The sequence below is a fragment of the Lissotriton helveticus genome, chromosome 2_1, assembly GCF_964261635.1.
Source record: "Lissotriton helveticus chromosome 2_1, aLisHel1.1, whole genome shotgun sequence".
NCBI lineage: Eukaryota > Metazoa > Chordata > Amphibia > Caudata > Salamandridae > Lissotriton > Lissotriton helveticus.
In genome coordinates this window covers 1693818766-1693844847 of record NC_136059.1, presented here as the reverse complement: position 1 = coordinate 1693844847, position 26082 = coordinate 1693818766, and the positions used below count along the sequence as shown (strand labels likewise).

The following is a 26082-nucleotide window of genomic DNA, read 5'->3' as shown; positions in this document are numbered from 1 at the left end:
CACAGGCTCCTATTAAGCTGAAGGAGCAAACTAGGCCTGCTCTAGTTATGATGCAGGGGAGGATGGGGAGACTGGGTGGAGGGATCCACAGCCTTTACCTCAGGCCCTGCCTCTGTATTGCCTAACTAGAGAGTTTTAGACCTGTTGTGCCTGTTCAGACTGGTGTTGGTAAAAGCTGAATCCTCTACAGAAGCCTTGAAAGTAATAACATTGTCTGTAATCCAACTGAGGTTGAGGGTGTTGGGGACCAAAGAATCTGGCTCTGGCCTTAAATCTTTCCAGATCGAAGTCTGCTTTATTTCCAAAGAAGAGGTCGCTGTCAAAGTATAAGCACTTGAGAGAGTCTTGCACATTTGTGGAAAACACAGACGTGCAAAGTCAAGCATGACCTGGGATTATTCAACAGGTGAAGACTCTGCAGGTATCATCAGAAATGTTTTTTTCCAAGCATACAGGATGAAGGAGTGGAAAGTAATTCTCGTTAAATGAAGTAGAGGGTTGCAAGCTGTGTCAAAATGTTAAATATAGCCTCCACAGATGGCCTATTGCAATGCTTGTGCTGCTTTTCATGACGCCACAGTGAATGAAGGAATGCCATACGAGTAAAGGATAGCCCCTTCTGAAAGATAATAAAAAGGAGCGCCAGAGGGATGAGGCATAATTCCTCCTGGAGAAGTATCCTTCCACCTTGCACTGGCGCAAGAAGAATGGCTAGCCAGAAGGCTTTGATCCTGGGAGGTCAGCCAATGGAGATGGAAATTCTGGATTCATCTTTTTTAATGTCAAAATGTTCTTCTCTAACTTAGGAGAGTCTGGAGTCAGGGAAGGCCTCCTTCTCTCTGATGACTTTAGGGAGCATTATTTGGAGGCCAAGGAGTTGTGACTGGTTATGAAATAAAATATGCAGAACGTCACATGGGTCCAAAAAGGATACCTTGTTGCAGTTTCTGTTACAGAGTTTAAATGCTGAAATCTTCTGAGACATTTGACCTACTTGCTGAAGCAAACCTGAGGAACTTTTTTGGTAAAACAGAGAGCAAGCTGCTAGAAAGTGATGGATTTACTACTCCGACAGTCATTACCACTCATTCAGTTTCCTTATAAAACAGAGGTCTGGGAAGGCAATGGAGAATCTCCCAAAAGTGATCATCTATACCAGTAAAAGTTATACCATCAAAGATTTGATTTTGGGGTGGGGAGATCTGCTAAGTACAAAGATGAGAACTGCTCCTCTTAAGAGACACAGGGGATTTTTATTTGCTTTAATGTTGACATTCGTTCCTTAAACCTCCCTAGCAGGTAAAACTAGAAGGCCATGAATGTTATTTTATAAAGAACGTAGGTCTCGATTAAGAGTGGCCCATTATTTTGCCATTAATGCACAATTCAACACATTACAAAAGGTGCATACTTTACATCATCCAGAAAATTTCCGCAGGTCAAACCAGCTAATTGTTAACACGTAAAAAAGAGCTGATAAAAACAGAGACATGCAGATTTTTGGGTGAAAACAACAAAATCCATACGTGCTGCCCTACTGTTAAGCAAAAACATGTAATAGCAACTATTTATTGCACTCAATACATTCTGATCCCACTGTCAAGTTTTATAAATTGCGATAAATACTTCCTCTAAGGCACTTATAATTTGGGCCCATAAAGGCAATTTGTAGGTGGACAGGATTTGGATGCTCTACATGAAAAAGGAGGAAGTACCCATAACTACCTAGAGTATGTTTTTGTTTTGTAGAAGATAAACTTAGAGCTGTGATTATCACTACATTCCAACTGCGAATGAAATGTATTTGGTTGTAACCATGCTAACAACAATACATACATTTATTAATTCTAATTAAAATTGTGTACTCCGTACACCTCCGAATAATACTAGGCACTGCAGTACGCAGCCTCTTTCATAATGCATGGTGCAAAGTATAACGTCAGGACCTCAGTAGTACAAGAGCAACAAGTAGTAAAGGACCTCTAAATCTGAAACTTAATGCTCAATGAAGTAATGTTGGTTTCAAATAAAATGATTTTAAGATAACAAATAATTTTAACCTTATGCGTGCGGCCGCGATTTTCGCGCTGTGCGGCTTTTTTTTAAAAACCGCGTTACATGACGAGCTGAGCTCGTCATGAGCATGCGAGCGGCGCAACTCATGACGAGCTCAGCTCGTCATGAGCACGGAAGGGGTTAAATCCATATAAGTTTATAAAATACTTTGAAAACATACCTGAATATGGCGTCAAGTCGCGAGGACATTGTGTTGTAAGGGACACAATAACACTGGCACATCCCCCCTTGGAAAATATAAACAAAATGTATAAGATGAGATGGATTTCTCAGACAGGCAGTTGCAGTAGTACAGATTTTAAAATAAACATGAGAATTTTACTTACTTGTAATTCCAGTTCCGCATCACAGGTATCCTTTCACCTCGCATTAATGGAGAATATTCCCACACAACGTGCAGGAAACCTGAAACAATTCTTTTCCATAGAATAATTTTAAAAATCTTAATTGGAGGGAGACATTTTAAAGTAAGTCATTAATGTGGCACCTCAATAGAGGAGAACAGGAAGTCTTTTTTCGAGTTTCTCATTGAAATGGCCAATTTAAACAATAACAAAACAAGACTATCTTGCAGTGCCTAGCTAAAATGTTAACGTTCAATGTTGAAAAACATATGCAACCTTGCATATCACTAAAGAAAAACGAATAGGAAGAATGCCTACTCAATTAAAGTTTTTCAGATCAAAAAATAGACACAGCTCCTGTAAGGGCTCAGCAGCTTCCCTCATCGTGCACTGTATTGACAGCCTCAGTTCTTTTTGAGTGGCAAAGTATGATTTTCAAGAAGATATTAAGTGAAAACAATGGTATTCAGGGAGGAGGGTAGGTTGTTTAGGACTTCGGTGAAGATTCCTATGGTGCAGGACTGGAATTACAAGCAAGTAACATTTCCTTCTACATTGTAGGACCCTCACTCGGTCATAAATGTAAACAGAGTAGCAAGCATATCCCTCAGAACAAATACCAATATTTTCCAGTAAGATCTGGAAAAACGGAGTCTAGGCAGAAAAATTCAAGGCTTTTACCGCAGTGATTCTTTACAGCTGCTTCGCCAACCATAGAGTCAGTTTAGTGTCCTCAGCTTAACAGTTCTGCCTCCTAAATGTGTGGCCTGATCTCCTAGTAGCAGCTTCACAGATTTCAGAAAAGAGAACGTTTCTCAGCCAAGCAACTGTAGCGGTGCTAGCTCTCATGAAATGAGCTTTCAGGCTACCAGACAAAGGCTTGTTAGCCTGTTGATAATATACCATGCAGGACGATATCTAACCGGCAATGGTTTGTTTAGTAGACACCAACCCATAGGGAGAGGTTGATAATTGACAAATTAAAGTGAGGATTTGGATATGTCTTTGGTTCTTTTTAAATAAAACTTTAACACTCTTCTTGCATCTTATGAGGGTGATGTTCTTACTGCTGAGAAAGAAGGATTGCTAAAAACAACGGTATGGAGAAAGATTAATTGATATGAAAATCCGAGACCACTTTGGGAAGTATATGTGGAGTCTGTAAGTGCACTTAATACTTGGTTGCTTACTAGTTGGCATTCTTGAATCATGTCCAAAAATGTTGTATGTGCTCTCTTGGCTGGTCTTCCACAAAATATTATAGAGACTCCTACAATGGCCTGTTGTATCTACCCAAAAATGGACCGTCACTAGCAGTCTTGAGAGCAACTGTCACTGTGCCACACTTTGCACCCTGCAGTGTCCATCTTCTTACACTCACTGTCTGGCGGAGTTGGAGTTTCCAGAGCAGATTGATGTTTTTTCTGCAATGCTGAAACAATAACTCATCGAATCCGGTTCTTGACGTATGTTGGGAGGATCCTACTCAGTTGCTTCGGATTGTTTTGGCAACACAGGAGTTGTCATTTTCATTGTTGCTGGGGAAAGGAATTTCTCCTACACCAGTTCTGCAAAACTTGCAATCAGTGGTAAGGTTGGTCTTGGAGCTGCTCTAGTCTGAAGTGTTTTCATAATAACAGAAACTGCAGATTGTGCCATTCTTAGCTGGATATTAAATTAGATTTCACCTCTTATTAATACATCTTGAAATGTATTATTATCATTCACAGGGGTTGAGCGCATATGGGGAGGTTGCTGGTGACATCTGGGCATATATTAAATAAGAATCCTATGCAGAATACACCGATGGAGATGTGGGAGGTGGGGATCTCCTTTTTTGCCTGCCCTGTGTTACAGGAAGAGGTGGGGTGGGGTCATGCATAGTTGTTGTCAGAAGGTCTGGCAATGACATCTCCTTTATTGGAGACATAGATATGCTCCTTTAAACCAATTGTGGCTTGAGAGGCAGATCCAGCGTTGGTAAAGGATCCTGAATACGATCAGCCACAGGAATGTCTTTGGCATTTTTGGTTGAAGAGATCAAATGGGAGTTGAGAAATTGGGACAGCCTGCTGATGATTCTAAAATGGAGCAACAGTAGATCAATGTTGATGAGTGCTCCAAAGACAACAGTGGATGTCTGAACGTCAATTACATCTATATTCTTGATGACAATGTGCTCAGCATCCAACACAGTATGATAGGAGAAGCCCTCACCTTCAATGGTTTTGGTGCTGGCCAGGTCCTCCTCACCGTTGAGGTCAAAAGCACCACCAAGCTTTTTTGATGTGAACCTGCGAGGCCGAAGACTGCCCCAAAGTCTACCGGTGATCCTGTGACCTCCGGGGTTGTGTTGGATGGTGGCAATGTTGTGTATGCCTCCTCTTGTCTTTAGATCTCCCCTCTCTAGAGTCTTTTCTTGGGGAAGGCATAGGTTGAGTTGAGGATCTGCCCTTTCTGACCTCCCTCCTGTGTCTCCTTCTCGCATGCTTCACTTTTATATCTTCCAGCTGCCACATAAAGCAAAAGCCTTCCCTGTCTTTAAGGGTGCTTCTGGACATTTTTTAGCAGAACCCACAGGACGACTTAACTGAATGTGTAGGTGAAAGACATACTACACAAGCAGAGGGGGGACCTAGAGCAACCCCCTTCATCCCACAGGAAGGTCACTTCACAAAAAGTGAAGACATTGTGAGTGAAAAATACCACATAAATATGGGAAAAACAGGTGATCACTTGCGAAGCTGCCGAAAGACGTCGGGTGAAATTAGAAATAAATGGTAAAAAAATACCTCAGGATTCTGGGATTAAAACCTCCCAAAGCGTTCTAGGATTCAGTCAGCACATGCTGGAAAAAGACCTTGGCTGCAAGGCAAGCTGCCAATACAGTGCATGTTGGGAGAGGGAAGTTGCTAAGCTCTTAAAGGAGTAGTGCCCTCTTGTTGAGCGGAGGCACTTTAACATAGCAGCCATTCTTTCTCTCAATTTTTCTCTAAAATGAGAAGCATTTTTTTTTTTTTTAAATGAGAAGCAAACATTTTCAGCTAGGTGCTGCAGTGAAGCAATTTATGTTATTATTTTTAATTGGCCATTATAATGAGAAAAACAGCTCAAAAAGTCCTGTGTAACTCCATGGAGGTGGCATATAAATGGCATCCTTTGAAAAAAATGTCTACCTCCAATGATGCTCTGTCTACTATTCTGTCGAAAAGAAGTGTTCCATGGACCACACATGCTAGTGGAATGTTCTATTTTTATGACTATCAGTGAGGATGCTACAGTGTAGAAAAGTTGAATATCATTTATAAAAATATATGTCCAAAGCTGCCATGCTACTCTTCTTGTGGCTGACCCGCTAATTAGCCCACCGCATAAAAACATCACTCACCAGTTAATCTCTGCAGCCAAGTGCCCCATGTTGTATGTAATGCCGTCAGCTAGTTCAAGCTTTTTAGTCAATTGAGTTCTGCATGCATAGTTGTGAGTCATTCTTGCTATGACCCAGAATACATTGTGTCACAACTCGTGGACGGTATAACAAAAGACATTGGGCACTTGGCAGCTATGTTATCAAAAGTGCTGCATAGAAAGTATCAACAAGTACAGCACCACAGTTACAGATGTGCAAAAGCCAGAGTCTACATCCCAAAGGAAACTGCACTGAGAAGAGGGTTTTTGGTGATTAATTCAACTAGTTGTGTATGAGGAAAACCCTGCACTGCTGAGGTAAAGGTGAACGTAAATGTGCACTGGGGACTGGAACTACATCTGGAAGTGGGAGCACATGCAGACCACGGGAAAAAAAGGAAGTGTTCATAATAGAAGCGAAACATTAATTAAATTACATTATCAAACAGTATAGACAAAGTCAGAAAAATAGCCACTGCAGTTTCTAGGGATTCTGAAACTCAAAGAAAAAGTTACTTACCTCCGATAATGATATGTCTGATGGATATATAGTTTTCCCACACATTCCTCACCTTGTGATTATTTGCTCCAGGCTACAGACTAGTCTAGGAAACGTTTCGCCAGCTGAGACACTCTACTGCCAAAGGTAGTGCCATGAGGCTCCAGCTGCAACCTCACCGCTGGATGCGACGCCACCAGAGCATATTAAGCCATGCTATCAGGTTGTGATACTTTATCCATGACTCATCAAGATATGCAGAGAGGAACTAAGCAAGCCTTGTCAAGCAACAGATGTCAATTTGTACCTTGGGATTTTATTAATCACAGCACTAACTCATTGCAGAGGACAAAAGGAGGTGAGGAATTTGCAAGAACATTATACATACACACCAGAAATACTGCTACGAAAGGTAACAATTTCTGCTAATGGAAATGCTTTCTTGAAGATTCCTTACCTTATGGGTAAGTTCCAAAAATAATCCCCCTAAGAGGTGGGACTGAAAATTTCTGGCTAACAAAGAAAAACATGCAAGATAGCTCATGCAAAGTACCCATCACTGTGAGAGGAATTAGAGCTAAGCAATACAAAGACGACCAAACAGCAGATCCTGATGTAGAGGATGAATCAATGTGAAATAGTTCATTTGGTCAGTGGTTTGACCTTTCTAGTTAAATGTAAAAAGGTCCAACAAATTCCTTCTAATGGTGCCCATGGAGGGGCCTTGCCAGGCTACAGACAGAACAAACAGAAGTACATCAAAGAGTTTGGCCTTTAGTGAATCAACCCAATGGTTGTCGCACCAGGCCATAAACCTCGCTAATCGTCCACAATTGATTTGACTTTGTGGACAGGTAGCGAGATGCCAAAGTCACACCTATTACCTCCTTAGGCAGACACAATCCTCTCAGCTGATTCCACTCAATTTCAATGCAATGAGGTGCGGATTATTGAGGTTAGGGTGTAGCACTCTGCCCTGTTGTTGGGACAGTAGTTCCTCCTGAAAAGAAAGGCTGAGCAGGAGGCGGATGCTCAGGCAACAGGTGGAGTACCATACCAGAAAAAGATGAGCCTTGTACCTGTGACTTTCTTAAGAACCTGAGGAAGCAGTGGCAGAGGTGAGAATACAAGTCTCACTGAAAGCGAAGTCTGTCAACCAGAGGTTTGTTGCCTCTGTCTTATTCAGCAGATTTAGTTGATGATGGAACTCTCATTGGGAATTAAAACAACTAAGTGGTGGTGTTGGGGGCTTATCAACAAGTGTTCTCATCAACAGTATTTTGTCACAAATACCCTTCATTGGCACTGGATACATCAATGATGGAAAGTGACACAAGGGCCATCAACAGTGAAGGGCTCATCAATAGAAGGGACAACTTGGAGACGTCTGGCAGGAAGCTGTAGGTGGCAACAAGAGTCTTATAAACATTTCCCTCACCAAAGGGAATGTACTTAGGATGAATGGCCTGTTAGACATTAATGGGTCAGGCCTAGGGTGGGCCAAGGGAAATCCAAAGAAGTGTGAAGTTTCTCCAACTTCAAGTGAGAGAGTGTGAGAGAGAAAGAAAAAGAAAGAAATAGAGTGTAAAAGCTAAAACACCATAGAGTAAAACTCTATGACTGTCTACTTTTAAGTCTATGCTCCTTATCCCCATTGATAGGGTTCATAAAGGCAGTTGCACTCTGCTTCAACACCTATGGCATGCAAACCATACTTTTAAACCAACCATACTGACATAAGAAAATCCATTAGATCTCACCTATTGTCTAATTTATCAATGTCTTCAAACAGTTGCCCACTAAATCCTTCAGCTAAACATATTAAATACAGATTCTCACTTGTAGCAACTGGACAAACTATCACCCGGCAACCATCTGGCTACAACGACCCTGATACAAGACTAGAATGACTGGGACTGGAAGAGCACATGTATATACATTATTTATATAGCGAAAGGAGTACAATGCAATTATTGTGCACCACTCAGGCAACATTGGACGCATGGGACAAGGCTAACAGGCACTTGGGGTGGAAGAGGTGTGGCGCCGCGGCTAGGGCGACTGAGTCCGGCTTCTGGGGATCACGGTTCGATCCCCGGCACCGGCGGCAGATTAGCCCAGCACATGTGACTCTGGGCAATAGCTTGCTTAATCTTCCCGACGGCCCCCAGCGCCTAGAGACCCTTACGGGTGATTGTGCGCTTTACAAATGTGGATTATTTATTATTATTATTAGGGTTTGTGGGGAAAAGTGACCAGGCAAACACTGCTGTGAAAAGGGCACATGCTGAATGAGATCAGAAAGCGGATTGGATTTCACCAATGGGATGCCATAGGCATCTCCACAGTAGGAAACATAACGGCTGTAAATGGGGTGAAATTGTACTACAGCAAGAATAGAATTTGAATCCCAAGCAGAAATATAGGTTCATGCAGCTGCATCATGCTCTGCAAGCAGAGAAATTAAACTGGAACACAGTGGCCAATTGTAGCCTCTGGAAAATAGGATACTCATAGAAAATGTGGATTAGTAAGGTAGTCTCCTAAACGTACTCCACCATCAATAACCAATAAACCTGACACGCTTCAAAAACTCAGGTTGACCTGGGAAAGACGTTTGAACCAGGGAGAATGTGGATTGTGAAGCAGACTTAATGCATCCTAGAGAAGTGACTAATAAGTCCAAACAGAGATTAAGGCTAAAAGTCCTACATAGGACCTATTATATCAAAACCAATTGGGTCAAATGGGTTAGGCCCGAACCCTCCCTGGCTACAATACAGGGTGGGCGAGGGTACATTTCATACTATTTGTTCCTACCCCCTTATTGACATGTACTGGGCCACCATCATTGAAGAAATGGAGGTAGTCCTTGAGGGAACAATTCCTAAAGCACCGCAGTTCATTCGACTGGAAGCCCCATGTAGCATAAACCTTACGCAAGCCCTCCTTGTTTTGCAATTTGGGATTCATGGTAGCAAAGAGGGAAAATGCTAAGTTGTGAGGTGGTTCGCAATGGCCAACTAAAAGTCAATGGCTCTTGGGCATGGACTGTGCATTAAAGCAGAAAGAGTGATCTATATCAACCCCAAAAAGTTTGAAGGAGCATGGGGCAGACGTCGAGAGAATTACAGATTAGGGTGGGAGGGGTGAGATGCACTAGTTTAAACATTGATTTTGGTAATCACATAGTTCACAACACCCAGCCAGACTCAATTTGGATGGGGGGGGGGGGGGCAACTGGGGCAAGATGGACATGACCAGAAGGGTCAGTCAAAATGTACCATCTTATTGCGGGTCTACAGTATTGAAGGAGTTGTGCATTTTGCTCCTTTCAATTTATATGCTGTGTTTCATACTGTAGCACAAGTTACTTACTTGTATAACAATATACCTGTAAGAGACATTAGTTAGTGATAGAGTCCTTACCTTAGAATATCCCCAGGTGTCAGGCTGGATGCGGAAAGTTTCTCTGCTTAGCAGTACCTCTGGGCGCCAGTAGGTGGCGTCATGCGGGTCCGTGTCGGTCACTGGCGTCGTAGGCGCCGAGATGACATAAGGGAGAGTACTTAGGCGCCACCCATACGCGCTGACGTCAGTTCTGTATACAACCATTCCGCGCCGAAACGCAGAGCTATGCTAGAGACCAACAACTGATGCATAAAACTAGGGCTCTAAAAGGAAATGACCTTAACCCTAGTAATCAGTTTGTAGAACGGGGAGGATGAGTGGGGGGGTAAGGAATCTATCGCTAACTAATGTCTCTTACAGATATATCGTTACACAAGTAAGTAACTTGTGCATCTGAAAGAGACACGTTAGTGATAGATTCCTTACCTTAGAATAGATACCCCAGCAATACCAACCCAGGTGGAGGGTCTGTGAGCAGGAGTACACCAGAAAGTCACAGAGCACATCTCTCCGGACCGGACTGTCAAGGCAGTAATGTTCGGTAAATGTGTGCAGCGAGGCCCATGTGGCTGACTGCCATATGTCCTACAAGGGGACACTGAGTCCCCAAGGCAGTAGTGGCTGCAGTTGCCCTGGTCGAATGGGCACGCAGCCCCACAGGAGGCTCCTTCCTGGCCAAAGAGTAACACGCTTTAATGCACAAAACAACCCACCGGGAGATGGTCCGTTTGTGCACCGCCCGACCTTTCTTGGCACCCATGTAGCCAACAAATAGCTGATCATCCACCCGGAACTGCTGTGTACGCTGCAGATAGAATGCGAGAGCACGTTTTAGGTCCAGACGGAAGGGCAAAGTGATGGTCTGCCCGATGTGGAAGGGCATGACAACCTATGGTAAGAAGTAAGGACGGGTCCTCAGAACCTCCTTGTCTGGATGGACAGAAAGGAAAGGAGGTTTGGAAGAAAGAGTCTGGAGCTCACACACTCTTCTGGCAGAGGTGATAGCTACCAGGAAAGCTGTCTTGAGAATAAGAAGATGTAAGGGACAGTTATGAAGGGACTCAAAGGGAGCGCACATCAGAAAAGTCAAGACAAGATTCAAGTCCCACTGAGGCATTATGAAGGGCACCGGTGGAAACGTATGCGTAATGCCTTTAAGGAAACGGTTAACAACCCGGGACTTAAAAAGAGAAGGCTGATCTGGAAGCCATAGAAAGGCAGAGATGGCTGAAAGATAGCCTTTGACAGTGCCCATAGCAGAATCCTGCTGTGCTAAAGAGAAGGAACAGAAGAACCTCAGAAAGAAGGGCAGAAAGGGGATGCACAGCCTTTGCTGTGCACTATGCCACAATCTGTTCCACCTGCAGGCGTATAACGTTTTGGTGGTGGGACGCCTGGCTGCCAGGATGACATCACAGACTTCGGGAGGAAGATCGAAAGGTGTCAGCTGTCGCCGCTAAATCTCCACGCAAGGAGGTGGATACTGGATAGGTTCGGGTGGAGGACCGTTCCCTGCTGCTGCAAAATAAGATCCTCCCAAAGAGGCAGACGGAGCGGGGGATCGATGCTCATACTGAGTAGCTTGCGATACCAAACTCTTCGAGCCCAGTCCGGAGCCACAGGATGACTTGGGCCCGGTCGCGCCTGATCTTCTGGGCAGAAGTGGTATAGTCGGAAAGGCGTACAATAGACCGCAGCTCCACTCGGGACAAAAAGCGTCTCCGAGCCAGCGCCGCCTTGGAAATTCCAACGCGCAAAACGAACGACATTGCGCGTTCTCTTTGGTGGCGAATAGATCCAACCTAGGCTCTCCCCACTGCTGAAACAGACCTTGCACCACCTCTGAATTCAGACGCCATTCATGATCCACCAAGCACCGGTGGCTGAGTTTGTCCGCCCTGGCGTTCAGAGAACCTGCCAGGTGTTGAACCACCAAGGTAATGCCCTGATGTTCCAGCCATGTCAAGAGGTGCAGAGCCTCCTGACATAGGGTCCAGGACCCCATCTTGCCCTGTTTTTTGCAATACCATATGGCGGTGGTGTTGTCCGTGAACACCTGCACTACACTTCCCCGGACAGAGGGAAGGAATGCCTTCAGTGCAAGCCAGATCGCCCGCAGCTCCAGAAGGTTGATATGGAGCCAGGACTCTGCCAGAGACCAGAGGCCTCTGATCTCCATCTCTCCTATGTGGCCTCCCCATCCCAGAAGGGACGCATCCGTCACCACTGTGTGCTCCGGTTGCGGAAGGAAGAGGGATCTGCCACTGATCCAATCGCGATCCGTGAGCCACCAGTGCAAGTGTCATGCAGCGCCCTCCGAGATCTGCACGTGAACAGACAGGTTGCCCTGATACTGTGCCCAATGGAACTTCAGGTCCCACTGCAGACTCGCTGTTCGGGAGGATAAACCCAAAACTGCGTCATATCCAGAAATGCTCTGATGAAGGGGAGCTTCTAACAGGGGCTCAGGTGCGACTTTGGCACATTGATAGAGAACTCCAGGAAATGCAGGAGGTCGGCCGCAGTCTGGAGGTGGGTGACAACTGCCTGGGGCGAGCCAGCCTTCAACAGCCAGTCGTCGAGGTAGGGGAAGACGGACACCCCTGACCTGCGCAGATGAGCTGCGACCACCGCCATCACCTTCGTGAACACCCGAGGGGCACTGGTAAGGCCAAAGGGGAGCACGATAAACTGAAAATGCTCCTGGCCTACCATGAACCGCAAGTAGCGCCGGTGGGCCGGCAGGACAGGGATGTGGAAGTAGGCGCCCTGCAAGTCCAACGCCAACATCCAGTCTCCAAGGGCCAGGGCAGCCAGGATTTGAGCCAGAGTTAGCATCTTGAACTTGTCTTTCTGGAGGAATCGATAGACATTCCGGAGGTCCAAGATGGGGCGTAGGCCCCCCTTGTCCTTCTTGGGAACCAGGAAATAGTGGGAATAACAACCACTCCCAACTTCCTGACCAGGAACGCGCTCGATGGCCCCCTTAGCCAAGAGGGCGGTGACCTCCTGACGGAGAAGAGCTAAATGATCCCCCGACATGCGCTGGGTGGTACCAGGGTGGCATGGCCAGAGGGGAGGGCAGAAAAGGGAGCGATTAACCATGACAGATTATCTGAGCACCCACATGTCCGAGGTAATTGTGTGCCAATGGTGGAGGTGGTGACGTACTCTGCCATCCACTGGCGTGGGGTGCTCCCTGAAGCTCGGATTAGGAAGGCTTAGAGGCAGAAGCAGCGGGGGTGGTGGTGGACTGACCCGCTCCCTGGTTACCAGACCCGCCCCTGCGGAAGCCACGGCCGTGGCCACGCTGGGGCTGGTTCTGCACAGGCTTAGCGGAGGAGGGTGCTTGGTTGTGCTTACCCTGGCCACGAAAGGAACGAAACCCAGACGTGTCAGGGGCCTTCATGTAAAGACCCAAAGACTTGGCCGTGGCATGCAAGTCTTTAAAGCGCTCCAGGGCATTGTCCGCCTTGTCGCCAAAGAGACAGGAGCCATCAAAGGGCATGTCCATGAGCAAGCACTGGACATCGGTTGAAAACCCAGTGGAACGCAACCAGGCGTGGCGCCGCAACATCACCGTTGTGGAAATTGTCCAGCCCAACAAATCAGCAGTGTCCAAACCACATCTGATGGCAAACTTCACCGCATCCTTGCCCTCCGCAATAGCTTGGGAAAGGACAGCCTGGACCTACTCGGAGCACTGAGGTAGAACCTCTGCCACCAAATCCCACACTGCGTGGGAGTAACGGCCCAATAAGCAGGCGGTATTAACCAATCTCAACCCCAAACTGGCTTAGGAGAATAACCTCTTGCCATATTGGTCCAGCCTCTTGGAGTCCTTATCCAGCGGAGCCAAGGGAAATGCACTCTGCGATGTCGAGGCCTGAATGACCAGGCTCTCAGGTGTGGGGTGAGTGGTCAAGAAGACGGATCACCAGGCGCTGGACGATAAGGCCTAGTGACGTTCTTATCCACTGGTGCCCCCGAGGCCGGCCGCAACCAAGTGCCCGAGAGGACCTTGGTAAGGGCCTTATTTAAAGGGAGCAGCGGCTCCAACTACGCAGATGCCGGCTGTAGCCCCTCCGTAAGGTGGTTGGTCTAAAGGGCCACCGTAGGGAGGTTGAGATGGAGAGCCTCCGCAGGTCGACGCAGCACCATGGTGTAGGAAGCGCCTTCCTTCATAGTAGGCAGAGGGGACACAAACCCCGGCTCCGAAGACACATCAAGTTCACCCGAATCCTGAATGTCATCTACCCAATCCTGCTCGGAGACACACTGCCACGCAAGGGGTCCTCGGAGCCGTCCCAGTTCTCGTCCGGCTCCGTGGGTAGAAGGAGTCGGCCGTGGCGGCAGATCCGGAGTGGGGGCCAACGGGGGCACAGCTGGGGCCGGAGTTAAGGGCAGCGCCGGGGCCGGAGCCAGCGGTGCTGCACCTTGTGGCGCCGGGGCCAGAGCCGAGGGCGCTGAATCCAGTGGCTCCGGGGCTGGCGCCAGAGGCTGTGCCGCTGGGCCAACAGGATCTGGACACGGGACCGCAGGGAACGCAGTCACGCCAGCGGGAGCCTTAGGCCTAAACAGGAGGTCCATAGCAGCAAGAAACTCTTGCATCTGTTCGGCAGTAGCAGATGGACCCGGGTATAGAGGGTAGGCCGCGGGACTCCCAGGATCCGGAGGAGCCGCAGGGGTGGAGCCCCTGACCTCCTTGTCTGCCTCCCGGAAGCGACGGGGGGGACGTCGGAGAGCAAACAAGCTTCTTCGACTTCTTCTTATGGAGTTGCTTTCCGGAATCTGAAGGTGAAGACTTGGAGTCCGAGGAGCGGCGGCGGTTCCGCGAACGGCCCCTAGAACCTGAGCGGTGGTGAGAGGAGTGTCAGACCTCCAGCATTTCCAGCGCTGCTACCACAATGCCTTCGGGGCCATGGCCCGGCCGTCCAGACAATCCCGTGAGTCATGGTCCTGCTCCAGGTAGAAGAGGCAGACATCATGGGGGTCCGCCATCGACATATTACGGTGGCACGACCCACAAGACTTAAAGTCGGGCATCCCTACGTGCACCAGGAGACAAGAACAGGAGACAAAAGTCTCAAAAAAGTGGCAATAAAATGACCGAGGTGCGTGCTCAAACTGGATCTGCGCTTTCGGCGCGGAAAAAGAAAGAACTGACATCAGCGCGCATGGGTGGTGCCGAAGTACTCTCCGTGACGTCATCTCGGCGCCTACGACGCCAGTGACGGACGCGGAGCCGCAGGATGTCACCTACTGGCGCACAGAGGTACTGCTAAGCAGAAAATCTTTCTGGATCTAGCCTGAAGCCTGGGGATATTCTAAGGTAAGGAATCTATCACTAACTTGTCTCTTTCAGATAAAAAAAAAAACAAATAAAAGATACCTGGCTTCAAAACTTTACCTGTTCATATGCTCAAGTAATGACCCTAGGGGGGAACAGTGAGTTTCAGGAGTCTACATCCTAATGTCGGAGAAGAACTTTGATGGTTCTCAGTATGACTTCAGAGGATAATTCAAGCATGTGAATCTAAGAAAAAGATTTAGCTCGGATGTGAACTGGTGCGCAGTGTGACTTTGCCCCTGGTACATACGAGTGTTTGTAACTCAGGTAAGCAGTATTAAATCTCCGCAGTACATTGACATACACCACACAACCAAAGACTCATAAATGTCTTTGTAAATTGTAACGTTTTCTTTCGACTTGGGACTTTAGGGGAAATTTACCTTGATCAGTTTTTCTTACATGAAAAGAAAACCATTACCTGTCTTCTTCACAGACAAAAAGAACACGCCCGCAAAAGAAAGCACAAGCTGCTTCTTTATTATGGTAGAGAATTGATTTAGAGGGCTTGCAAATGAGGAGAGCATCACAATTAGGACAATGTTCATTAGAACACTCAACCCCCAATGATCTATATCTGACTGAGGGGGACTCGCACACAACTGGGTGGGGCTCAGCAGGTGCTTCAATAATCCAGTGACCCCCTACCCAAGTGTTTCAGATAATCTCTTGGAACATAAGGGGAATGCAGACAGCTGCCCAGCAAAACAAAATCCATGCATTACTCAAATAAAGAAATGTCCATATAGCACTGCTGCAGGAATCACATATCACCTACCTGGAAGTGGAACATCTTAAAAAGATAGAGAGGGCAGATACACTCCTATAATTACTTTGCATTTGCCAATGGAGGCCCTTATCAGGCTGTGGGCCGGCACACCCTTTCAGGTTCACTCCCAGGACATTGACCCTTAAGGTCACTTCGTCCTGTTGGAAAAGACTCGACTACCGACCCCTATTGAAAGGCAGCATATGCGCTACAAACTTTGACCAACCTAGCTTCCATCACCCTCTATACCCACCTGACAAAGTGGAAGCATCTCCCATGGATTCTAGGGGATGGGGTGGGGGGGGCGACTTTAATTGTGTGCTGGAATTCTCTATAGACCGCTCTCACCAATCACTGCCCGTGTCTCTGGCTACTCATAATGTGCGTGCCCAGACCACCTGGCTGTGGCACTGGGCCCTCCGAGATGCCTGGAGACATCAGCATCCGAATCGCCAACTTTATTACCATTACTCCTCGGTGCACAATTTATATGTTAGATTAGACAGAATAGTATGCTTTGAGAAGCTCTGTTCGTCTTTCATCTTGCCCGACTACCTGGCCAGGGATAGATCAGATCACAATGCCTTGTATTGGGACTTCAATGGGGAGACGGAAATCCAATCACTCTTTAACTGGACACCCCTACCCATTCCAACAGGGTTACAGTGGACAGAGTTCGATGCTCCATCTCGGTGAAGAAGGTTCTATCAGCTAGTATTGGTCTGACCACTGGGAAAACACTGGGAACCAATGGGCTCCTGGTGGAATTTTATAAAATGTACATGTCCTCTCTGGCACACCAATTAGTGAAACTCTTTGAGGCAACGCTGAAGGCCCGTCGTCTTCCACCCATTCTCAGAGAGGCTTTACCGGTCTCCATGTTGGAACCCGGTAAGGTTTCTACAAACCGAACATCCTACTGTCCAATCGCCATCCGCAATATGGATAATGAAATCCTGAGGAAAATACTGGCCTCCCACATTCAACAGTTCGTTCCACACTTAATTTACGCAGACCAAAACACATTTATCCTTCCGCACTTAATTTATGCAGACCAAAACACATTTATTCTAAGTAGGAGTACGACACTAAACATCAGACAACTGTACCGAGTTGTGGAGGCCGCACAGAAACAATGGCCTGAGCCGCTGCTCTAATAATATCTCCTAAAAATGCATTTGATTTCCTACCGTAGGACTATCTATTTTCTATATGGGCCTTGTTCCGGGGACCACACAATTAGGACGAGCCGCCTACTGTACACAGACTCAACAGTGCAGGTGCAGACAGGAAACCTAATCTCCAGCCAAATACGAGTAGGTTGGGGTACCAGACAGGAATGTCCCCTATCTTCAATATATTTTGCTTTAGTAGTGGAACTTCTGGCTTCCGAGGTTTGTCTTTTGGGAAGGGACTGGGGAATCCCACTACCAGAAGGGGCACACCCAATTTCTCTTTATTCAGAAGACACCCTCTTCTAAATTAATGACCTCCCAGTAGATCTTTCGCGCCTCGCCCACATCCTAACATACTTTGTAATTCTTTCTAGGATAAGAGTTGGAAAAAATACTACATATTTCCGCTTCTCCATTCCACACCACCAACTTGACTGGATATGTAAGAGGGCCCACTGTGATGAGCACTCAGTATTGAAATATTCCACACCAAACCAGATATGTTGGATGTGAACCTTACAGCAGCAGTATCTTCCCTAAGAGTCCAAGTCTCCTTCTGGAAGACCCTGCCATTACATGTTAAGACCAGCATCGCTGCGGCTTAAATGGTGATGATTCCCCGCCTCCTATACCATTTTGCTAATATTCTGGTAATCCCCCATTGACAGACGCTCCAAGCACTAGATAAATTGCTAGGAGATCTAATATGGCATAACTACTGGTGCAAGGTAGCCCTAAAGAAATTACACCTCCCTTCAGATGCAGGTGGCTTAGGTGCCCAGACCTTGAACTATTTTCCTAGCAGCTAGCTGCCTAGATTCACCAAATTGTTAACGAGGCGTGGACAAGAGGAAACCGAGTAGTCTACACCCCGTCCAGCCAGTCGAAATACTTTTGTTAATGGCACCAGGGGTGCGTCTACCATGAGGGCTCACCTGCTTGACCTGCGTAGCCTTGCAGTGCCTAATTTGGAAACTCTGATGGACGCAGAATTCCTCTGCCTACATGCCTTCAGTCCCCATGTTGGTCCTTCCCAAGTATGCAGGCTTCCTTACCAGACAAGACCTGCAATTAAGGGAGGAAGTGGGCCTCAGTACTCTTGGCCTCCTGTTCCAGAACGACAACAGGAAGTGTTTGAAGACTTGCAAACCCAGCATGACCTACCCCCAGGCCCCTTCCTATCTATATGTCCATTAGCAGATGCTTGCGACGCAACACCAATTGCAGGTAGAGGTTCTCAAACTAACCACAAATACCCTGACTGATTGCCTATACACACTGGGTAACAGACGGAGAATAAACACAAGGGGACCCACACCAAGGTCTTCCTGCAATCTCTACAAGATACCTGGGAAGCGGAGTTTGGCAAGCCGCTGCATGACAGAGTGGACACGGGTTCTCGCACACACACATAAAGTCTCTCTGAACAACTGCCTTTAACTGTTACAGTTTTACATCCATCATAAAGCTTACGAGTCGCCGGCACGCTTACACCACGTATTTCCTGCTGTCCCAGACACCTGTGGTAGCAGCAGCACCTCTCTGGCCATCCTTAAACACGTCAAGGGCCTGCACGGCCCTTTTTTACATTTTTGGCAGGTGGTCTTCCAAAAACTTTCAGCGATTAAGGGCCAACCCTCATTGGACAGTTAAAAGCTTGAAACTGTGGATTTACAAAAGGACAAAGAAATACAAAACCGCCTTCCATTTCATTGATCTGGTCCTTATATTATCAAAAAGGGTGATGCCGTTTAAGTGGAAGAACGCCACCCCCTCCTTGTAGTGTAGAATGGAAAGCAGAGGTAAAACGATGACAGAGGCAACAACTCTGCACAGAGAGGGAGTTGGGAGGCCTCTGCAGACAGCCCATAGCCCTTATGTGGGATGCAATGTTAGTCCACTGAAAAGAGTTTGCACCAGACAATCCTCCCTCCCCACGACACTGAATTGGCGAACCACCTTGTCAGACCCCCTTGGGTAGTGCCAGTTAGATATACCCTTCATACTACGAGAGGAGGATGGCGCAGGACCTCCCACACCCCTTCTCTACACAGACCCGAATAGCCCTAGTAGGATCAGCAGACAGAAGGGAAAGTGCATTATAAGTGCGGTCATCTACACAACGTATATACTCGAGCACCCGATCGGTAGGCCCCATTACACCCCTTCCTTTCCTCCTTAGATTCCCACCACCCAACTAAGTTTGCTGCAGTTATATTCTTTACCCTCCTTCGAGGATACTTTTGCACACATTATAGACAAGCTGACCTAATAATGGGAAACATCTATCCTTAGTCCAACAAGGTGTACTTACTACATAGTGTAATTGTGTAGGAGATAACCAAAGACCCACCCACATCTTGAAATCCAGTAATTTCAATTTCGCTCAATGTGCGACAAGATACATCTTGCATGTAGAAAATTAAAAAAGAAAGTTCTCACAAAAAAAATATGATAATTGGACCACTCAGAAGGAGTCTTCAGGCTCAACATTTTTATAATCAAATTTATGGCAAAATCTAATATTTTGGATGCCTGATGACAGATGAAAACAGCTTAAACTTGCAAACTCCAAGGACACAATGTAGTCGAAAGGACAACAGAAGTAGTTTAAAAAACATTAATGAACATAAAAGCATTCAGCCATTAATTTATTTGGCCAAAAATAAATTAAACAGCTTTTACATTTTCTATAAATTAGTAATGGTAGAAGTTCAATTAATGTAATCATGTCCTACCTTTGTTCCAATACCCAGTCCACTTTTGGCTAGTTCACACAATCTCGGAACCAACTCCCCTAAGACAGACACATCAAGATGTTGCAAGCACTGTAAATGGTGAAAAAATATCAAATTAAAATACTAATGAAATGTTACACTTAGTGAAAAGATAACTTCATAGAAACTCCCAATCATTACAACGTATCCTGCAGCCCTCGCACATGGCTTTGAAGTAAGCTGTAATTAGATAAATTAGTTAAATTTAAGGAGTAAATAAAATTCAGACATGTTTCTCAGTTTCAGCACCCTCATATATATCAACAAGAATGTCACAGAACAGATGGCTAATTCTATCCCCCCTCCATTAACGCAATCAGATATATCCATCGTTGTTCTCATGTATAGGAAAACTAACACAATTACATTGCAGATATTTACTGTATTGTACCAGAGCAAAGAGCACAACTGCTGGAGCCATGGTAAGATTAAAACTGATTTTATGATTTCAGTAGAGGGAACATTCATATACCTCGATGGTAATCCTCTAGAGCACGAAAGATCCCACTTGGATCATGGGCATGTTTAACTATGGTTTGCATGCAAACATTGGTGATTTGGAAATAAGCAAAATACACTGAAGAAATTAAAAATGCATAAACCAGTAAGAAACAATCCCCAAACTAAAGCAGACATGCTCTATGTCAGTGGCCTCATTGGGACTATTTATTTAGTTTTTTAGGCAAGAAACTCAATCTGGCATAAGGGCTGTTCCTGCTATCTTAATGTTTCATGCCAAGTGTCTATGAAGCCGGGCTCAAGCCGACTCCTTGTTCTCCATGCCATGTTGCAGGTCAGAGGACTCTAACTCTACTGTGGTATACCTGTGCAACATCTCTTATTTAAGCGGATGGCAACAAGATCACCTAAGCAATGTGAAACTTCCGTCAAAGTCAGAGAAAAGGAAAGTTTCACACAAAGAACAACCTTGCCCTCGAAAGATGTAGTGAATGGGATGGAAGCCAAAAGGGGTGAGGCTACTCAGGGGGGAGGAAAATGCTCTGGAACTGATCATAAAGGGAGGCACATCCACCACCTAATTTAGAGACTAAGAAATCCTTCCAGGAAGATCATACAAAAAGGGGCATTTGGGAGGCTGGTGCGCTTTATATTTTGTGGGACAGTCCCTTTAACTTTCTATAATAAATCATGGAGCTGTTCCTGGAAGGATGGATAATATCACAGATCCCAAACGCTGGCCTTTCACAGCTCTTTGTAGTGAAAGGGGTCCACAGGTTGCTGGCCCCACTGCCTCCACTAAGGGGGATGCTCCTAGGACTATTATTGCAAAAATCCTAAATTACAGGAACCAAGATGCTATTTTGCAGGAAGTGCGGCGGAAGGGTGACCTCACTTAAGAGAACCAGGTTATCCAAATAATCACAGACTATGCGTGGATTGCATAGCAGCAAAGGCAAACTTTTTGCAAAGTTAAGCAGAAGTTGAAAGCAATGGGCCTTCAGTATATGCTGCTTTACCCAGCCAAGCTCAAAGTGTTACATGAGGGATGTTCACAATTTTTCATGCAGCTAGAGGATGTCTGGGACCGGTGGGAACTCAGGGAACGCCTGAATTCAGACACAGACCCCGAGGGGCCCGAGAATGGTCCTGGCGGGGACGGCAGACTGGCCCATTAACAAGGAACAGAAGCAAAGACGACGGCAGCGCTCCATATCCAGTGCAAAGGTGGTTGTTGCCAAGTTGGCACATTCGATTTTGAACTACGACGGCAGCAAAGGGAAGAGGCCAAGGCGCTGGTGGAGTCGGTCGCCTCAGCTGTCACTGTCGACAGTGGTTCTGATTTCGTGGACGACACGCAGCTTCCTGGGATGGAGACAGCTTAGATCTAACTGCTGGAGCTGGACTAGTACTATTCGCCAGCAACTGGCCTGTTACGTGTCCCAGGATGGTGACACATCCTTCCCTGTGATGGCCACCCAACTGACATGGTATCTTAGATACCACAATACATGGTGTGCATCTATGTAGAGATCTGTCTGGACGTTGATGTTGGGCCATACATGAAGACATTATTCCTTCCAGGTTGGTGAGAGCATAGGTTTTGTTCCACCTTCACACCATCACAAGTATTAGTTGTTTTATATAATGGTGAGTGGGTATACTATGGCTGGGAAGACAAGTTCAGTTTAGCTGTGCTTCCCCTGGGAGGGAGGTGGATTTGTGATTGTTAATTAGGGTTTTTTTTTTTTTGCGGTCCACGGTGGTTTCTGCTCCAGTGGGTGGTGTGGTGGGGGATGGGTGGGGGTGGCTGGTGGCCTGGGGTTGTGGATGTGACGGGTCCTTGGACCCACGGCATCAGATTATTTCTGATGGAGGGCCCACTCGCTTTCTCACCTGGAATGTAAGGGGCCTGAATCTCTTTGTAAAGCGGTATAGGACACATACATACTTGAGCCAGATGGAAGTCCACATTGCGATTATGCAGGAGACGCATCTGATGGGTGGGGAGGCACAGAAGTTGCAAAATAAAGGGGAGGGGACAGATTAACTGCTCACCATACTCCTCAACGTAGTCACACGGCAGACTTAGAGGGTTGTTGCATTCTACTCCATGGCATGTTGGATGGTGTGGAGTTTGCACCTTTTAAACCCTATGCATCTAACATTGATGACAGAGACTTTTTTGCAACAATAGAGACCGAACTCGCACCGTCTGTGGGCATGTCCATATCTGGGTGGAGGATTTCAATTGGGTCCGGACAGACACTCACCCCGGCTGGGAACTCAACCAAATATGGCGTTGAAGCTGCAGGAAGACTATGAACCGACTGTGGTGTGTAGAGAAATGACAGGAGCTCCATCCTACTGATAAGGAATTTGCCTGTGACACGAACAAGCACCAAACCCATAACCGCTTGAATCAGTTTTTGTTGCCTGCTGATGGCGCTGAATGTTTAGGGAGTGAGCTATCAGGGGTGTTTTCTTTTGGACCACGCTCCGCTAATGTTGAAATGCGGACTGAGTGGGGCACAGACCTCGCACTGCCCTATGGCGATAACACCCAGAGTCCCTAAGAGACACAGAATATAAATTAGATGTGCAGCTGACAGTACAGGGCTATTTCGACACAAACTGGAATTTCGCTGGGCATTACGGCACAGAATGGAGCTCTGTGTGTGTGTGTGGGGGGGGTGAGTGGGGGGGGGGAGGTACGCCCTCAGCAAGTTCTACAGCACCAGAAAGAAGTTGCGGCAGGCGCTATGGGAGGAGGAAGCATGCCTAAGTCACCTGCAGAGATAGGCGGTGGGACAGGAAGATGAGGCGGAGGCACACAGATGAGTTGCAGGTATTTGGAACTGACTGGATTTTTATGTTAAATTAGATTACGGTCAGATTACACAGGGAGGGGGACTAGTCTGGTCATATGTTAGCCTGACTTAAATGTGAATGGCCCCCGCCGACGATCCTTTCTTTAACCCAAGCAGATAGGGGGGATGGTGATGGACAGGCAGCGTTCAATCAGACTCCACAGGATCATCTGGTGAGAGTATACACATCCCCCTTGAGGGATGGGATGGGATGCACATTGTGAGGACATTTCTTGATAGGGTCCCGGTCTCTGGACTATTGTTGGCCCACAGGAACAGCCTAGAGGAGGAGAGACAACTGGACAAATTGCAGGAGGCTCTCAGAGACTTGGCTCAAGGAAATGCCCAGTGCCAGAAGGCCTCCCACTAGAATTTTACCAGACATACTCAGCTGAACTACTCCATAAGCTCCTGGAAACCTTCTAGGAGGTGAAATCGTATGGTATCCTACCCAAGCACAAGCAGGAAGCTTTGATGATCATGCTTCTGACGCCAGACTGTTCAATCATTTTTATTAGGCATTTAAATTATTCAATACAGTAATACAATACAACAAGATTTTTTGCACTACATACATTAAGAGAGATTAGTTCATCTTAAAAACATTTAGTGTTAAGTAGTTGTGTTCATCAGCTGTGGCACTATAACTATATAAGCAAATATTTCGTTCTTCCATCATGGAGCAAGAGGAAATTTATAAAGATAAGAAAAAAGTTAAAGTTTGGGAAGTCCAACTTGGAGAGGGTAGCACAAAGGGGAATATAAGAGCAGAAAGCAGGATTACGCAAATGATGGGATAGACGAGGTACTGGTTAGAGAGCCGTGGGTAAGTAGTGGGAGGCTAGATTCACCACAATACTGGTTAGGGGGCCATAAATAGTACGAGGCCAAATCCACCGCAATATTGGTTGGGTGGCCATGAATAAGTAGTGTGGATCCAGATCCACATTAGGCCCTGTTATTCCCCATCAGATAAGGACACAGGAGGAGTAAACTGATGTGAGGTGGTAGAGAGGATACTCTGTCCTAAGCTCTTTGAATTGTATGTGATGTTTTCGTGTTCTCCGGGCTTCCTCCCAGAGCAGAGCAGAATGTTCTGCTTCACCCCAGTGGAACAAGGCTTGACACCACTCAAGAAAGAAATGGTTAATATGCTCTTGGCTAAAAGATGGGCTAAATTTGCAAAGGGCACCTGCACCTTAAAGCTTTTCTTCCTTGAAAAAATGCCCAGCGCTGTAGCTTCCCATGAGTTGAGTGTTGTTAGCTCTGTAACTGTGGCTAATAGGGTGTGCACTGAAAGCCAGAAACTGGTAATATCTGGCACGCCCAAAGTATGTGCCGAAAGTCAGCTGACCGCGCTCTGCATCTGGGACGGGCAAGATCAGCCGATGAGAACATATGGTTTATTCGAGAAGGTGTGAGGTAAGCCCTATGAAGAATTATATACTGAATGTTCTTGAATCGCGCTTTTCTAGAGATAGAATTAGGAGATTCAAGTGCCAGGATCCAATCAGTGTCATGCAGGGTACAAACTGACTATCAGGTAACCAGGTAAACGAAAGGGCGCTCTACCGTATATCTGGGTCAAGTATCAAAACAATATTAATCTATACCGGTGCTCTAAGGGGAAGAAGAGTTGGTTACCTCACAACCCCACCTCAACCTGCACATGCAGATAACAAGTTAAACAAAATACCCTCCCCGAGCACACCAATCGCAATAATATATTTCAATGTCCATAAGTTTATTCTTCTTCTTCGGTATAGAACTCTGGTCCGTACACCCAAAACATTCAATGTGGCGTATTCAACAAACATAAATCATATCCTTAGCAGCCAACATGTGTTGCGTCTTGCTACATCAAGCAATTTTGACTTCTTCAGGGCTGATATATAGTTGCCAAAATTTTCGATTTGTAAATTCATCCGTAATTCTCAAACAATACGCAACTCTCTCTCCATTTTATCCTTCTGAAATAATCCTGATCCTCCTTTCGTAATGTTATGTGGTCAGTCGATATGTGAATTAGGCTGTTCTCCCATCCACGAAAATATCCATATGGTGGGAGGTTCCAGTTTCCTTTAATCCTCCAGATATATTTCGATCCTCCTTTTGCACTCAGTCACTCAATAAGGTCAATTTACAGAATTCCAGTCGTAAACGTATCCATATGGTCGAAAGTTACAGTTTCCCGTTTCCTCCGCATTCAAAATTTCAGTAAACTTCTATCTCTTAGAAGTCTTTCTCGATCCAAAAAGTACATAATCAATATTTGGGCGTACGGACCGAGTGCTGTAACGATTGAAGAAAATTGATTTACACAGAAGAAGAATAAACTTATGGACATTGAAATATATTATTGTGATTGGTGTGCTTGGGGAGGGTATTTTGTTTTAGTGTCATGCGGGGGGGGGGGGGGGGAAATCCTCCACCCATTCCTAACAGAGTTGGCTCAGGGAGATCCCATTGTGATCCATAATGGCTCTGTAAAACCAAGTGATTAGGTGGCGAGCTGTTCCCAAGGTGTGTAGTGCATGCTTCACTGCATGTGTTGGTGGTTCTGTGTCCATCACACCCCACAGTGTCCTGAGGGCTCCTAATAACTGATTGCGAAGGTCCTTGTGATGTGTCTGGGCCACGTCGTCACCCATATGGTTCATACTGACCAGTGTGCCTTTATGCCAGGGAGAGGTAACCACATGAACTCACAACAGCTTTCTCATGTCATGCACACCACCCAGGGAGTCGCGGAAGAGGCAGCATTGGTTGCTCTAGACAGTGAGAAAGCCTTTGAAACCCTCTCCTGGGAGTATCTGTGGAAGGTGATGCGGCGGATGGGTCTAGGCCCAGGATACTTGTCCTGGGTGCGTCTTTTATATATGGAGCCCAGGACAAGGGTCCGTACAGGAGGTGGTATCGGATGTGCTTCAGGTGTAAAGAGGAA

At 46.3% G+C, this 26082-nt stretch overlaps 1 protein-coding gene across 2 annotated transcripts in view; it reads right to left on the bottom strand.

The window, feature by feature from the left end:
• Positions 1–26082, bottom strand: part of ECPAS (Ecm29 proteasome adaptor and scaffold) — a 709962-nt gene that overhangs the window by 184091 nt on the left and 499789 nt on the right. For both annotated transcript variants that reach the window (XM_078676653.1, XM_078676652.1), the window contains exons 37-38: positions 19771–19860; positions 2237–2303 (exon numbers count right to left, since the gene is read on the bottom strand). In XM_078676653.1, coding sequence (XP_078532779.1) covers positions 2237–2303; positions 19771–19860 — 157 coding nt within the window. The remainder of the gene's footprint in view (positions 1–2236; positions 2304–19770; positions 19861–26082) is intronic.